Source organism: Micropterus salmoides, unplaced genomic scaffold, assembly GCF_014851395.1.
Source record: "Micropterus salmoides isolate LMB-PRFRI ecotype aquatic unplaced genomic scaffold, ASM1485139v1 Ms_hic_scaffold_16, whole genome shotgun sequence".
Classification (NCBI taxonomy): Eukaryota; Metazoa; Chordata; class Actinopteri; order Centrarchiformes; family Centrarchidae; genus Micropterus; species Micropterus salmoides.
The window spans coordinates 6967228-6982945 of record NW_024040707.1 but is presented as its reverse complement, the minus strand read 5'-3'; the positions used below and the strand labels follow the sequence as shown (position 1 = coordinate 6982945).

At 38.2% G+C, this 15718-nt stretch overlaps 1 protein-coding gene across 2 annotated transcripts; it reads left to right on the top strand.

The window, feature by feature from the left end:
- Positions 1-4021: 4021 nt before the first annotated feature.
- camk1gb (calcium/calmodulin-dependent protein kinase IGb) lies at positions 4022-14140 on the top strand. Of its 2 annotated transcripts, none has more exons than XM_038722327.1 (13): positions 4022-4169; positions 5984-6095; positions 9021-9146; positions 9314-9388; positions 9491-9629; positions 10317-10440; positions 10645-10720; positions 11016-11128; positions 11243-11321; positions 11758-11845; positions 12193-12530; positions 12620-12719; positions 13108-14140. In XM_038722327.1, the coding sequence occupies exons 1-12, from the start codon at positions 4142-4144 to the stop codon at positions 12675-12677; spliced, it is 1356 nt and encodes a 451-aa protein (XP_038578255.1). In that variant the 5' UTR covers positions 4022-4141; the 3' UTR covers positions 12678-12719; positions 13108-14140. The 2 variants fall into 2 exon arrangements, with proteins under 2 accessions (XP_038578255.1, XP_038578256.1); XM_038722328.1 differs by having other exon boundaries at positions 4138-4270.
- The last annotated feature ends 1578 nt before the right edge of the window (positions 14141-15718 follow it).

Below are 15718 nucleotides of genomic sequence, written 5' to 3'. Positions count from 1 at the left end.
ACAAATGCAGTTAGTTACTATCACTGCAGCTTACACTGATTTATAATTTTTTTTTTTTTTTTACTCTTAGACGATTAGTTAAGTAAATAATGTTGAAGACTAAATTTCTTTTTTTCATGATGTCAACCTCTCATTCAGCTCTTTATCAGGTTGTTAGATGCCCATTCTTCTGAATCCACAGCTGCAGAATGAGTCAGACAAAAAATATATGAAGAGCCCCATTCATGTCCAGTACGTACATTTAGTGATTATGTATGTTTTGGAAGCACATAAGTAGTTGTTTTAACCTCGTTTTTACAAATGCGTTTCTATTGACTGACCATAAATATTTATCAGACCTGTAAACTTACAGAGGACGCCTGTGTGGAGGATGAGCACTATTTCTGGATGTTCTGCGAAGAAGCCTAAAGGTGAATAATTATAGTCTATTACAGGAAAAACTACCCACATGATTATAAATAATGTTAATTGTAACACACTTTCACAAAGAAAATGGTTTTATTCTGGGACCAGTGAATAATAAGTTTATTTATCCCTGATTGTGTTCATCAGTCATGAGTCATTAGGTTCATGCAAGCACTAACTTAACATTTAATCTCACTATCGAAATAACTGATTTGTGTTCAGAGCATTTAAATCCTGATTAGGTTTGTGGAATAATTTTTTGAAGGCCTGTAGATGTGATGAGTCTTCAATGACTCTTCTTCATGTGGGAGCTTCTTCACTTGAGCACTGAACAGACCACGTTATACAAGGCTTTTGAACATTTACCTGATCCCTTTAGTGTAATCCCAATGGCCATTCAATCTAAAGAGCCTGAGGCGGTGTTAATTGTTTTATTTTTCCTCTGAGGAGAATGGACAGCTTTGTTTTACATCACTTTAATGACATAAGTGAAGCTGGAGTCTTGTCTAATCCCACTGTCAGGGCTTAAAAAGTTCCAACTGATCCTGTTGTTTCTCTTGTAAGCTTGTTAGTGATGTAAGGTAACACGAGTCAGACCTGCTGTCAGCGCTTTATCAACCTGTCCAGTCATGACACTGAAGAAGTACTAGGATCCTTCAGTAAAAGAATCAGTACTACAGTGGAAACAAAATACTCCATAACAAGTAAAAGTCCTGCATTAAAGATTCTACACATGTATTATTACCTAAACAGATTTAAATGCTCAAAAGCAAAAGTTCTCATTATGCAGAACGGGCGTTTTTGTTATATTATGAGATAATTATTACTGATGCATTGGCCTAATGTGTAAGTAGCAGCTTGTTGAGGTTCAGCTAATTTTCATCACTTTTATATATAATTTATAAATACTGTTTAGCAGTTTAATCTGCAATCTTACAGACATTTGTATTTAATTGTTCTATTTCAATCAGACAAATATTTTGGATATACTCCTTAAACTCTCAGTTAAACTCTTAATTACTCAGTGTAACTTAAACAACATTTTATTCAAATTTATTGATATAAGGTTTCAGTATTAAGAAAACTATTGAAAGTGGTGGTTTGTATAACACTTGGTGGCCATCCCATCTCTGGGGTAAAGTTACACCTAATTATAAGACCCATTAATGTGTTGGACAATTTGCATTTTTGTACTATCTCTGGTGTATGAGGTCATTCATTGTAGACAATGTTGTAAATGAATGAGCAGGATTTTTCTATCATCAATGGCATGAAGCCCCTTGATTTTGTCAGTCAGGTATTTAATTTGCTGGATTAGCCAAAAGTAGATATTTGTGTGTCTGGTTATTTTATCCAAGAGCAAATGTTACATTACAAACACTGTGTCAGAAGATTTTATCCATATATCACTGAGTTATACATTTATATAATTTTATACATTTAATCTCAGGGGAATAACAGTGTAGCATTGTAAATATTTTTATTTAATGTTGTGGGCTAATTTACATGATGGCATGGTGTAACTGTGAACCAGTGACTGTGCTGCCTTTGTGCTGTTTAACATCCATCATCAAACCTGACACTCTCATTATAGTAGCTGCTGTTTCCTGCAGGCCTGATGTCTTTTCTGCTGATTGAAAAAGACATTTAATCTCATCCTGTATCTAGAAGAAACACACCTGAAATGGAAGATGACCATGACAACCTCCTGAACCAGTATCCATGACAACATGATCAGTCAGTCCAGCCAGGGATATTCTGTCTCTCTATTTACAGCACATGCCTAAAATTCAGGAGGCTGCATTTTGCATTTTATTTATTTGCAATGAAACTCATCCTGGCAGATATCGTCAACACTGCTTCTTTTGATGGAAGATAAAATCATAACAGCACATTTTTATTTGTTCTGAAAGGCATACCTGCATTGCTGTAGCTGTGCATTTTGTTTACAAATATTTGTGAATAATTTTTTTGCATAGCACAAACAAACCTGTTTTGTGTCCTTGTCCTTTGTGTGCAGTGAACACAAGAACAGAGAAGGTCGACTGTGTTATAAACCTGACCTGCCATACTGTATGGCTCCTTATGGGGCAGGTGAAAGGAGCACCTAATGCAGATTAATCTATAAGCCAGTTAAAGGTTTCCTCTGAAGACCTCTGTGTATACTATTCACAGTCTGTGGCCTAAACAAGTTTCCAAATTTCCAAATTTCCTGCAACTATTATCGGTACCGCTTTCTAATAAGGCAAGTCCTTTTTAACCCTATCATGGACAGTTATTTTAATTCCATTTTGGGTTACTATATCATGGTTATGTTCTCCAAACCATTAGAGGACATTGTCAGTTTGCTGATAGCAACATTGTAACAGTGGTTACTTGTATTTCAAATAGCCATGTGCTAAATGCACCAGGCATATCTGTGAAAAACATTTATTCACGGAGGTCAATCGAGGTGAAAAAAAAGGAGTATACAGTAAAGTATGATTAACATATTTATGTTTTATAAACTACCATTTAGAGGTAAATGTAGTTTTTATACACCAAAAACCAACTGTCCACATATGTGGACAACAGTGGAGTCAGATTGCATTAAGTCTGATTTCTGTAACCTGCTATTAAATCTATTCTACTTTTTCACAGATGTTATGAATTGTATTATATTATAATAAAACAGACATTTAACAAATATATGAACATAAATAACAATGTAAAAGTGTATATTCAACTTTTGACTGCTTTGCGGGTTTTCACATGAAATAAGAATATGTATTGCACTCATTTGGGATGTTGATATGTTATAGCTGAGATGATTCAATAATTAAGCTTAAATACATAGCATCACGTCTTAAAAAACATAATATTCCAGGTGTGGCATTTAACTCAATTGTCCCTCCTGGCTTCCATACAGTCAAGATGGTGGCAAAGATAGCAAAATGAGGAATTTATTTATTTATTGTGCCTAATTTAGAGGATCATAAATGATGATGCTGATGCTCTGATTCAAGATCAGACCACACTTTTCTATGGATGCCAGTTTTGAGTTTTGAAGGCAAAAATCTGCACAGACTGGGTAAGCCTAGTTTTTAGCCTATGGCCACCCACATAGCTTGGGTGAAACTGGCTGAAAAGACGCAAGTCTAAGCTTTACAATAATATCATTCAATAAAATAGTATTTTTCCAAAAGTTGTAAATCACAGCACCCACAAGAGGTCCTTGAGTATACCGTGGTGTCCAGTATGTATGCGAGAGTAGCTGGAAACAGATACACATGTGCACACACACGAACAAATACATGATCTAACACAAAGGCAATACAAAGATGTATGCTTGCATTTTCCCTCTTTTATAGGACACACCTTAATCAACATGTATAATCCATTAGTCACAATCTGTACACCCTTAATAAAGATCACCTTATTGGAAAGTTGCAGGCTACCCTGTTGGTCATTAACCTTGTATTTCAAAATGGTATGTTTTACCTCTGAGAAGCTTGCTCAACGAATGTGCGTGTGCGTACCTGAGCGTGCGCGTGCACAGAATGAGTTTTGAACGGACAGTTTTACAAAAGCTGCTCCCTTCTGCGCAAGACGCGCCGTTTTCTACATAAACCTGTGGCTGTGCTGAAAGATGAATGATGCTGCAGTTAAAGCAGCAGCTGCAGCTTGAACTGACGCCTGTGCTTTAAGTCTCAATGAGCACCTGTGAGACTGTCAGCCCCTCCCCTCGGCTCTCTCCATGGATGTAATCTCTGATTTGGCAACAGGTAGGCTATTTGTAAAGTCCCAGACAAAGTAATCTGTCCAGATCTCACCGACCTGTTAACAGGAGAGTCAGAGCAGAGCTCCTGAAGCGCAGAGGCTCTAGGTAAGTCAGTCTGCTGAATGAACCTCTTATTTAAGAAGTGAATTACTTGGATCTGGATGACTCAAACGATTGTTGTTTAGTTTGAATTGCAGTTGGGGACTGTTTTTTTCTCTTTTCAACAAATCAGGTAGATGGTCAGTGTAATCTAATTTGTATTCTGTGTATAATTTGAGTAGTTTTGAGTTATCTGCATTAACATTCAGCATCATGAGCCATTTTATGCGTCCAAACTTGCATGCATTTGATCGCGTCACTGCTCTGGCTTGAGAGCTGAGTGGTTCCAGCTTGATCTGAATATTCGCTTTTTTGCCGCAGAGTGATCTTTTCCGCGGATGCCGCAGCCAACTTGGTCCTGCTGGTGGCATGAGAATACCTTAGCCGCATCCGTTACCAATTGCCGTTAGATCAGCCAGTCTCTTTGCGGTCTGTCATGCCGTTTGCCAGTAATATTCTGTTTGCATTGTCGAGTATTTCTGCTTCACTGTAAAAACGCGTGTCTCGACTGTATAAGAGCACTGCATTGAAATCTGAATTACAGCTGCAGATTTTGACCGTGCAATTTAGCTTTGTTTTGTTGTAGGCCTATGTGGTTTAGGACATATTATCCAGCATTCAGTGGATTTCTCAGCTCTTGTGCACCAGCGATGTTCTGCATCTTCTGACCTGTTCTGCTAAATAACAACAGAATGCAGCGTTGAAAGAAGTGATTACTGCAGGGGAAGCCAGAGTGAGCAACAGGAAAATAAAAGGTGCACCAGACCCAAGAGCGCATCCTTGTGTGAACAGACATTGTTTGAATAATAAATGTATTATACTGCAACATTTGAGGTAATGTGGATATGCATGGACTGGACAACATCAGAGGACAAAGTGGGCTTGATTTAAAAACTTATCTGTTGTTCATTGATTCTTATATGCTTTACTGTATTTAAAGCTGTTTGTTTGAGGCTATACTCCAGTATTTATACCTGTGACAAGGTCTCCAGATCAAGGTATTAATCCGTTATATAAGAGAAAATAGGGCAGGAAACCAAACTGGGTGACCCGCTCATTTAAAGTGTCCCTAATCCTTCTCAGTACCCTTAATTTTATTGGATAAATCATTCTTCCTGACTTTCTAATCCTTGCGGATTATTTGTTATTTAAGCAAAGACAAGTACTTTGCTTAACATAAGAACTGAACATCACAGTATGGTGATCAGAGTGGTGCTGGGAGATATTTTAACGATAATTTGACAGTTTTAACAGTTTTGATTTTTCTTTTTCAATTTTCAAGTGCACATTTTCTGGCAAATGCAGAAAAACCAAGGCAACAGATTCCTCTTACTTTTTCTCCTTGTTTGACAGATTCAGACCCAGCCTCATTCATACACTGTAGTATCTCCCTCATGCATGGGCCAGACCTGGCAGTGCCTTATACCTTACCATGTGCTCGTTACAGCACAGATTAGTGCTCTAACCTTTTGTCTGCCTAACAAAGACTCATGCCTGTCTCATCTGTTCGTCCTCCTGCAGACAGTCTGAGCAGCGCAGCAGACAGACCAACCTTCATAGCTTCTGTCTCATTACTCCTAAATAATCCAGAGGACTTTCTTCTTATGATTTTGATGATGAGGGAGTCTGGACATTAAGCCAGGATTACTGCCGTGCTTTGTGGAACTCAGGTGTTTACATTCATTCTTTGCGTCTTTTCTTTCTCCTTAACTCTGAAAGAAATCCCTGTGGAAGAGTCTGCAGACATGGGTCGTCAAGAGGCCGATTATGTGTGGAAGAAAAACACTGAAAACATCCAGGAGGTTTTTGACATCATGGAGGAGTTGGGATCGTAAGTACATTTTACTTCATGTAAGATAGCACAATTTATTAACATACAAAGAAGTGATTCAGTAGAGAAATATTAATATTTGTTGAGCTGACTGCAGTTTTTTTTATATACTGTAGAATTTCTTCCTGTTTTTCTTACCCCTGGGAATATCTTGTGTTGGTGATACTGAGCAAGTAAAGTACAGTAAAACTTTTGTATTATAATGCTATGGACATGGTGTACACTTGGGTCAGAGGACAGATTACTGGTTTGATTGGACTGACATGAGGCCTTCTTAACTAAGGTCTTAGACAACAAGACACTGTTAGAGGGTTACTTAGTCTGACTGTCTGCCTGGCTGTGAAGTCATTTTAAATGATTGTGTCTAAAGTCTCTTTAAATGTGTGATACCCTGCTAACAGAGAAAGTTTTAAAAATTTAAAAGTCTAATTAGAAAGCAAGTAGCTGCAACAATTGCATGCATGCAATGACTCGTCTAGCTGATCAACAGAAATACTATCAAAACCTATTTTGACAATTTATTAATCATTTAGGTAAATTTTCTTTAGCAAAAATGCTAATATTTACATATACACATTGTTCTCTGATTACAGCTTCTCAGTGAAAGGATTTTCTGCTTTTCATTGTCTAATGTGATAATAAACTGAATGTCTTTGGGGGTTTGCACAAAACAAGACACTGACTTTAAGAAATTGCAATGGGCATCTGTCACTATTTTCTGACATTTTATAAACATCATTTGTTGCAGCCCTCAAAGCAAGGAAACTGATGAAATACCAGCTGGTGCGCATTTTTTCTCCCTGTAATAATGTTTTGCAGCATAGTACTGTATACTGTGCACATACTCGGTTAACGGTATCTTGTGCTGGCCTTATTTTTGTGAGGTCAGCATTGATAATCAGCAGGTCTTCTAGCACTCTCATGTACTTAGCAAGTGGCTGGAGAACAGCAGATCAGAGGCCAACAGTAAATAAAGATGACGTCAGCGGGTTGCTGGAAAACAGAACAGATCTGAGCCAAGGGTTGAGGAGGCTGCTGAGAGGTTTTAAATGAAGACAGCTGTGATTGGATTATAAAGGAGGCGAGGGCCCTCCTGAATACAGGATATGATCTAATTTGGAGTCCAATTAGTTTCCAGCAATTATTTTTATTTCTCCAAACACAGGAGGTTTATGAAAAAGTGGCAAAAGACAGACAGAAGCACTTGATAAGTTTATTTCTGTAAACACATAAAGTATTAACAATCAATTTCAAGACAGAGCACATTGAAGGGTTACTTTTACTGTCTGAGCCACTGAACGATTTTGCTTCTTTCATTTCTGTTGAAGATGTCAGCAGAGTGAACCCTCTGAGCTGGTTTGCCCATTCTGAAGTATACGGTTTAGATTTTCTGTCTTCCACTCTTCCATCACAAAGGAGGAGAAACCAGAAGGGACCGGAGATTGCGTAGAACACCAAATATATCCTTTCCCATTGGGCCCCATCACACTAAACAACATCTAATTGTTTCCTGGTAATCAGGACTCAGTCTATTTAAGTGTAAATGTAACTCAAAAAAGTACAGAGCAATCTCATTTTAGTCAACATTTTAGAATTTTAAGTGTGCAAATTTGCATGCACAAGTTAGCACGTCAGTGATTTCTGATTGCCCATTGTATTTTTTGAATCATCAATATAGCCCCGAACATGAATGCCGCACAGCATTCATGCTTGAAGCTTGACTGATGATTTCTCTTGAGAATCACAATAAGCTTCAAGGAGATCCTAGGAAGACAATGTACTCTGGTAACCAAGGAGAAATCAGAGCAATGGGACGTGAAGTGCTGGGATGACGCTGTGGGGGCAGCTTGTTCCTGTCGGCATTAGGCAGTGTGTTTGAGTGTGTGCTAAAGCAGTTGTAAAATTGATTTCTAAATGTGACACAGTACACTTATTAGAAAACATGCACAATGGGAAATAAAACAGAAAACAGTTGTGATTCACATTGTGCTGCTAAATTAATACTATCAAAGGAATTCAGATCCTCCAGCAGGTGTGTGTGTCAAGCTTCATTAGAGTACATTCCTTCATCCTTTAGGGTCAGTGTCATCGCCTTACAGACAGAGGTTACAGACAGGGTTGTGATATCCCATGTCTGCCCATAGCCCTTAACACCAGCTGTGACCTGGCCTGTAGAAGCTTGTTGTTACCAAGTATCTCTGCCGCACATGCTCAGTTTCTGACCTTTGCACCATATGTCCTCAGCCAGCCACCGTTTCCATTGCGTCAGGGATAAAGGGCCTAATCCACCTGGTAGAACAACTATTCCAAGACAGCACTGAAGATAGCATGGACACAGAGCAGCAGACTAATAAGCCTCTGATATATTAAGCCACAGAGATCTAGAGTAGATCTTAAAGGAATCCCTTGATGTTGATAGTTCTGCTGTGTGTTTTTGTATTCTGGTGCTTTCCAAGAAATTGAGGCCGTTCCCATCTCAGTGTGATGTAGACAAAGAGAAATACCATGAAACTATAAAATCGCACATTTTTGTTGACATATCGTTTTTACACTTTTGTTTTTTGTAAGGATCCAGGCCAGCTGTTTTTAACCGTTTCCACTCAAAATCATAAAGACTTTCATGTATTTTAAGCCCTGCTAATAAATTATCTCTGCAAAAAACAGTCACATAAATAAAATAAGGAAATGTAAGAAAGCAAAAGCTATCCCTGAGTGGCAGAGAAAATGGAAAGAAGACTTAGCAAGAGGTCGATGCTCTGTGCTGTTAAGGTCCCCATATTTTATTAACAATTGCCCTGTTCTAATAAAAAGGAAAACTCATTTCCTCCAGCTGGGAGAAACTTGTTATCGCCGTCTGTGATGTTTCAAAGCAATCAGTGACTGAAGCTTCACCAACTCATTTTCAATCTGTTTGTTAATGAACAGGGGGGCCTTCTCAGAGGTATACATGGTGAAGGAGAAGAAGACAGGAAAGATGTTTGCCATGAAGTGTGTGAAGAAGAAACAGAAAAGAGACCTCAATCTGGAGAATGAGATTGCTGTGTTGAGAAGGTAATTAACGTCTTTCATTTCATATTCTCTCTGTAGTCAATGCGGGAAGGACTCACATTTATCAGCTTTCTCTTTTGGCTGTCGTTTATGTTGAAAATTTGTGAATTCAGTTGTGGGATTTTGTCAGCAATGTCATAATGAAAGCACCTTGTTGTTTTCCTGAACAGAATCCAACACGAGAATGTTGTGGGGATGGAGGATTTCTATGAAAGTCGGACTCATTATTATCTTATCATGCAGCTGTAAGTTTTACAGTTTGTCCTATTACTTTTTAAATAAGCAGGTTAACTAATTAAAATGACATTTAAGATCAAATTTTGAGGGTAGTGGTGTGTTCTTACCAGTGTTTCAGGCGGTGAGCTCTTCGATCGTATACTGGACCGGGGGGTGTACTCAGAGAAGGATGCCAGCAGTGTGATCCAGCAGGTGCTGCAGGCCGTTAGCTATCTGCACCAAAATGGCGTTGTGCATCGTGACCTCAAGGTATGAATCAGATAATAAAACAAAATCATACGTATATTGTTTAGTTAAAGTACACTTTTGGAATAAAGCCCCATTACATAATCTTATATTAAATATTCAAGAATTTCCTTTTTTTGGTTCATTTCATTTGATTGCTTTTAATGTATCTGACATTGTTTGTTTAAGTGGCTGTTTTCTTAGATGAAAAGAGCTATACCAGCTCATTAGCTTAGCTCAGCGTAAGGACAGGAAACATGGGGAAACAGGTAGCCTGGCTCTGTCCAAAGGTTACAAAATGTCACTAATTAACACGTCCTTTATCATTTGTTGAATCCCTACAAAAATAGAAATGTTTGAACAAGTTGTGGTTTAACAGGAGGGGGGTTATGTGCCGGATTATTTCTTGGCCGGGAGTAGTAACTTTCTGGATTTTGTTTACTTTGAAACAAAGCCAAGCTTACTGTCTGCTAGCTGTAGCTTCATTTTTACTGTACAAACACGAGAGTGATGTTCTCTACAAAAGCCTATACTTGTACTTACATATCATTTTTACTGCAATACTTTCAATGGTACAGCTCCATTTCCAGCAGTGGCACTTTTACTGAAAGTGAGATAGAAGAAGGTGTTCTGCCCCAGGTCAACTAACAGTTCACTTGTTCATTGAGCACTTCAGTGAGTCAGCTCTCCTGTCTGTTTGTCCTTGTGCAGCCAGAGAACATCCTGTACTACAGCCAGGAAGAGACCTCTAAGATCATGATCAGTGATTTTGGCCTCTCCAAGATGGTAGACAATGACATCATGTCGACAGCCTGTGGCACCCCAGGATATGTAGGTAAGGAAACATGTCTGTCTAATGAATTATGTATAGAGACTTACTGGTGGGGGCCTAAAATAGGTCAGAGAAATATAAAACACACAGGGGGATATGTCACTCAGATACAAACAATATGCAATGTTAATACCTGTGTTTCTCATACCGGCCTAATTAAAGTAATGACTAGCTTAGCTCTGACATTTTTGCCTCACTTTCCTTCAGCTCCTGAAGTTTTGGCACAGAAGCCCTACAGCAAGGCAGTGGACTGCTGGTCTATTGGAGTTATCACCTACATCTTGTAAGTATAAAGCCACGGTAAATGTTTGCATACATACTAAGATTGTAAATCAGCTCCAGGTTTCCTTCATTAAGTAGCAGGATTTTCAGATTAAAAGCCACTGCTGGTCATGACTCATGCATGACACAGTTACCTGAATACAGAATAATGATGCAGTGACCGAGCCATAGCACCACCTAGTGAACAACTATTATACATACTGCATACAGTAGTACATACACATGTTCCTTATTGTGGAACATTTCTTCAGCGTTCCTCTTATCCAACAATGACAAATACTTACTGTATGTTGCAGACTCTGTGGATATCCCCCTTTTTATGAAGAAAGTGAGACAAGACTGTTCTCCAAGATCATGAAGGCGCAGTATGAGTTTGACTCGCCCTTCTGGGATGACATTTCTGAATCTGGTAATTACACGGAGCATTAGCAGACATAATGTGTAGCCTGTTAGCAGCTGCTTTATTCCTCCATACAGAGCTCAGCCCGAAGCCCTAATGTGTTTGACATCTTTTCATCTGCAGCTAAAGATTTCATCCGTAACATGATGCAGAAGAATCCCAGCATGCGCTTCACCACTGACCAAGCGCTCAGACATCCTTGGTGAGTATCATCATCATCATCAACCTTTTTAAAATTTTGATACAAATATTGTTAAGATGCATTGAATTAAACTCTTAGTGTTGAATCTTCTTTATCTTTAAATTCATTTTATAATAGGAGAAAATCATTCCCAGCAATATAGTTGCATGTTAGACTGTTCTTGATGAATTTTCATAGTAAAATGGTTATAGGCTATTGTACTATAGTTTAAATAACATGTAACTATTCACAAGTTTTATAAATCTAGAATAGAAAAGAGACAGTAAAACTAAATGTATTATAATCCTTAGATGAGTATCATTTTAGTGACTAATACTAACATTGTAATTCAAGTATAGGAAGTAGGAATGTATCCACACAGTGTTCGGTCAGTGTTCAGGATTAACCTCTACCTTGAAATAAATAGGAACGTTCTGTTTCGTCATCTGTTTTCCAGGATTATTGGAAAGACGGCACGGAGCCAGGACATCTATTATTCTGTCAGTGTTCAGATCCAAAAGAACTTCGCCAAGACCAAGTGGAAGGTCAGTTCTCGCTGATTCCTTGGCTTTGATCTAATAAGCCCATTAAGGACAGTTTACAGTAGATTATTCTGGTGCCTACCTAAATCCTTCCTGATTAAGGAAAGTTTAATAAGATATTGTTGTGTAATCAAGGCCACTGATGGGTATTTACTGTAAGGGAAACTAAAGTGCACCTGATTGTTCAGCTGTAAAAATGACTTTTAAAACACAAATATATTGTCTGGACAATCTGCTGTGCTCAGATTTGGCGTTGCAGAAGTATAGTCTCTCCATTAAAGTGAAGCTATGTGGAATCTATATGGCTCTCAGATCTCTTTTTGACCCTCTTTTCTATGTTCACTTTACAGCAAGCCTATAACGCCGCAGTAGCTATCAACCACATGAAGAAGCTGCAGCTGGCCCACTCAGAGCTGGTCCTGAGGCAGGCCAGCATCCCAGACATCAAGGTGATCGACGTATCCTCCCCAACAAAAAACCGCAAACGTCTCGATCCAGACAAGGTGGAAGAGACTGACAGGAAAGCACATGGGGCAAATAACATGCTCCTGCCCACGAGCCATGTAGATCTGAAGTGTCATTACCACCCGTTGAAGGCCAGTCAGAGTCAGGGCCCGGCACACCACGCACCCTCTATATCTGAGCAGAGCAAGCACATCTACCACTCAGAGCCCGCCAACCTGAACGGGTTTGTGTAAACGCCATCTGATGTTGTGAATTTTGAATTTCTGAAATCACTGACTGAAACATGACGAAGCTTTTCTGTTTTGCTTTCAGGCATGGTAAAACCACTAGTGGCAAGACTGTGCAGACTGGAGTTTGCTCAGTCATGTGAAGGCTGCGTGACGTTCACATGGAAAAAAAAAACTTTAACTTGGTAGGTTCAAGTAAAGCATTTGCATGTCATAATCAAATACACTTTAGTACAAGCAATTGTATTTGAAAGTGTACAAAGTGCTTTAAATTCCACACAAATTGAATATGTGTGTCATTATTTAAAACATTTGATGATTTGATATATTAACTTAAATGACAACATAACATTCATAAGCAGAGTAAAACATTTAATTAATGGCTACAGTATACTATAGTTGTAAGTAGATGCTTGGCCTTTATGCTGTTTGACAATATATTGTATGTCAATATATGCTTGCTCCATAAGGAAATACTAGTAGAGATGTAAACCAACCATCTACATCTTGCTGTGCATGTTTCATTAGAGGTAAACGTGTGTCTCACCCTGAGTGTGTTTGTGCCCTCTACAGGTCAGTGTTGCTGTGCTGACTCAGCATGGAGCTGTTTTCTGTCAGCAGGTCCCCCCCGGTACTGAGAATGAGAAGTGGTTGATCCTCTGACAGACCCAAGCGGTCTACAAGGTCCACACAGTTGGTGGGACATTTTATTTTGGAAAGAGTGCCTATGAAGCTTCCAGACAACCACACAGAATCACACACACACACACTCATTCAAATGCACAAGACTCACTTTAATTCAGATACACAAGGTAGACTTCAGCTAAACGGGACAGTTCAGGCATATTTTACGGGATTGTCCTTCTCAGGTGGACTCACCTGCTGCTTGGCTCCAGTTGAATGCCCACCTTGTTCGTGGTGAAGCAGTCCGTGACCTCTGATGTCATGAAGCCTTTTTATCATACTTCCTGGTTTTTGATCGGGGAGAGTTTAATTCATCAGAGCACTTAGTGTCAAGGAGTATTACGATGGTGGTTACATGTTGTTTAACAAAAGTACACACAATGCGATAAGAGAAATTATTGTATTGTAACATGTGTAAAATATTATCTTTTAGCCAACCTGCATTTCTAAGCGCAATAGAATATAAACTGCATGCTTACTGCTACATATAAGCCATATGTGTATAATATATTCTGGTAAAGTTATTTTTATTATGTTCCATGTGTTAATTGTTTGTTGTTCTGTTTTATTTTAACTATTTGCTTCCTTTTTAAATAAATTATAATGATAAAAAAAGACCTATACAGATATGAGTTACGTAAAAACAAACCAAAACATAAAATATACGGCGGATCATAAACAGTGTGAAATGCCACAAGTATATCCATAAGTTGCCAACTCATAGCTCGCACATGCCATCAACCTACTAAAATATATGGATAAATGTAATTTATATTCACTGTAATAGACGTTTCTCCAATTACTGTATACAGTAAGGCTGTATGTGGCTTAGTATTGAGGCATTCAACAGATTATGATCTCCACTATGTACTATACTGGAATCCCTGTATGCTCATAAATAAAAGCCTGTACAGAATCTGCATTATTTTTGTTAAGATTTTATTTGTCCTCTCATTTCACTGTCTTTCTTCTTGGAAAAATAACTCCACACCAACCATTGAACAATATATAATTGATACATAAAATCAAGTAATTAAAATGAATCAATAAATCATCTTCTTAGGCCTACAAAATTAAGCAAAACTGAAAGTGTTTATTTTAAGTCATAATGAAGAATTATTATTAATCTGTTTAATCACGTTTTATTTGTCTTTTTAAAAAAATTGGGGTTTTTTGTCCTGCAACTACATTTGAAAGTACCTTCCTTATTTAACAGAGAAATTCAAAAAATAATGATAATAATAATAATAATAAAGAGGAAAAAGAACTCCTCTTACTTAATTGTGTGACCTCTCTGGGTATCTCTAATTAAACCAAACTCAAAGCCAATTACCAGGGTATTCTTCTTCAGTAGATTAGATGACACCTCAGCACTTTAAGTACAGCCAGGATTACCAGGATTGGCGTCTTTAGAGCAGCAGGTTTCAGCCAGAGTAAATCACAATAAGCCATAACACACAAAAAAGAAAATTTCCTTGCAGCCAAATTCAAACTTGAAGTTTCAGCTTTTATCAAAACATATGAATCTGGAACAGAATTAAAATGTATGTCAGCTTATGGCCATATATTTTAGTGTCACATGAAATGTTCCCTGTCCTAAATTTTACTGTGAGTGCTGGCACTGAATTACCAGCCGTTGCTAAGCTGGAGACAATAAGAAGAGCCTAATTTTCAATAAATTAAAAATAACAGATTCTATACTCAGTTGTTTGTTTGTGTGTGTGTGTCATTCCTTTTACATTTCTTTTGAGTTAAGCATACATGCCCTTTTCTCCCCTGAGCTCCTGTTGAAAGACTTTTCACATCTACACACTGCTGTAAACCCTCCTCACCTCCACCCCACCCCACTCCCCAACCGCAACATGGTTGACTCTGTGACGCCCAGTGTAGAGTACAGACTGTCCATTCAAGTAGAAGAAGCCATAAATGGGGTAAAGGTCTCCAAACAGACTCAACCTTTTCCCAGCTGTGGTAAACATAACTGCCCAGAAGTCTAACTGACTTGCTCAAAGAAGAACGTTCTTCACGGTATCATTATAGGGATATTACCAGCAACGTTTGTGGAAAAACAGGGGAAGGGTGTTCTTGAATATAAGCCACCAAAACAGTAATTACACCATAACTTCTGTGGGAGAGGTTTTTACTTTGTTATGAAAGTGTGTACTTGCAACAACTTTTTTTGCACATTTTTGCAAATATGGGTATTTTGCAGTCTCTAAAGTGATGGACATTTAGATTAAATTGTGTATGATGCTCATATTCAGAATTGTTTCTTCTAGTATTGTTCATATGTTTTTGAACCTTTGTGAGCTAAATGCTCACATCAGCATGCTAAAATGATTACAATGTTAATTACATGTCAACAGATATAATGTTTACCTCGTTAGCATGTAAGTGACATTTGCTAATAAGGACTAACTACAGCTGAGGTTGATGGGAATGTCAGGTATTGGGTCTTAAACCAAAGTACCAGATGATTGCGCCAGATAAAAAGTCAGAG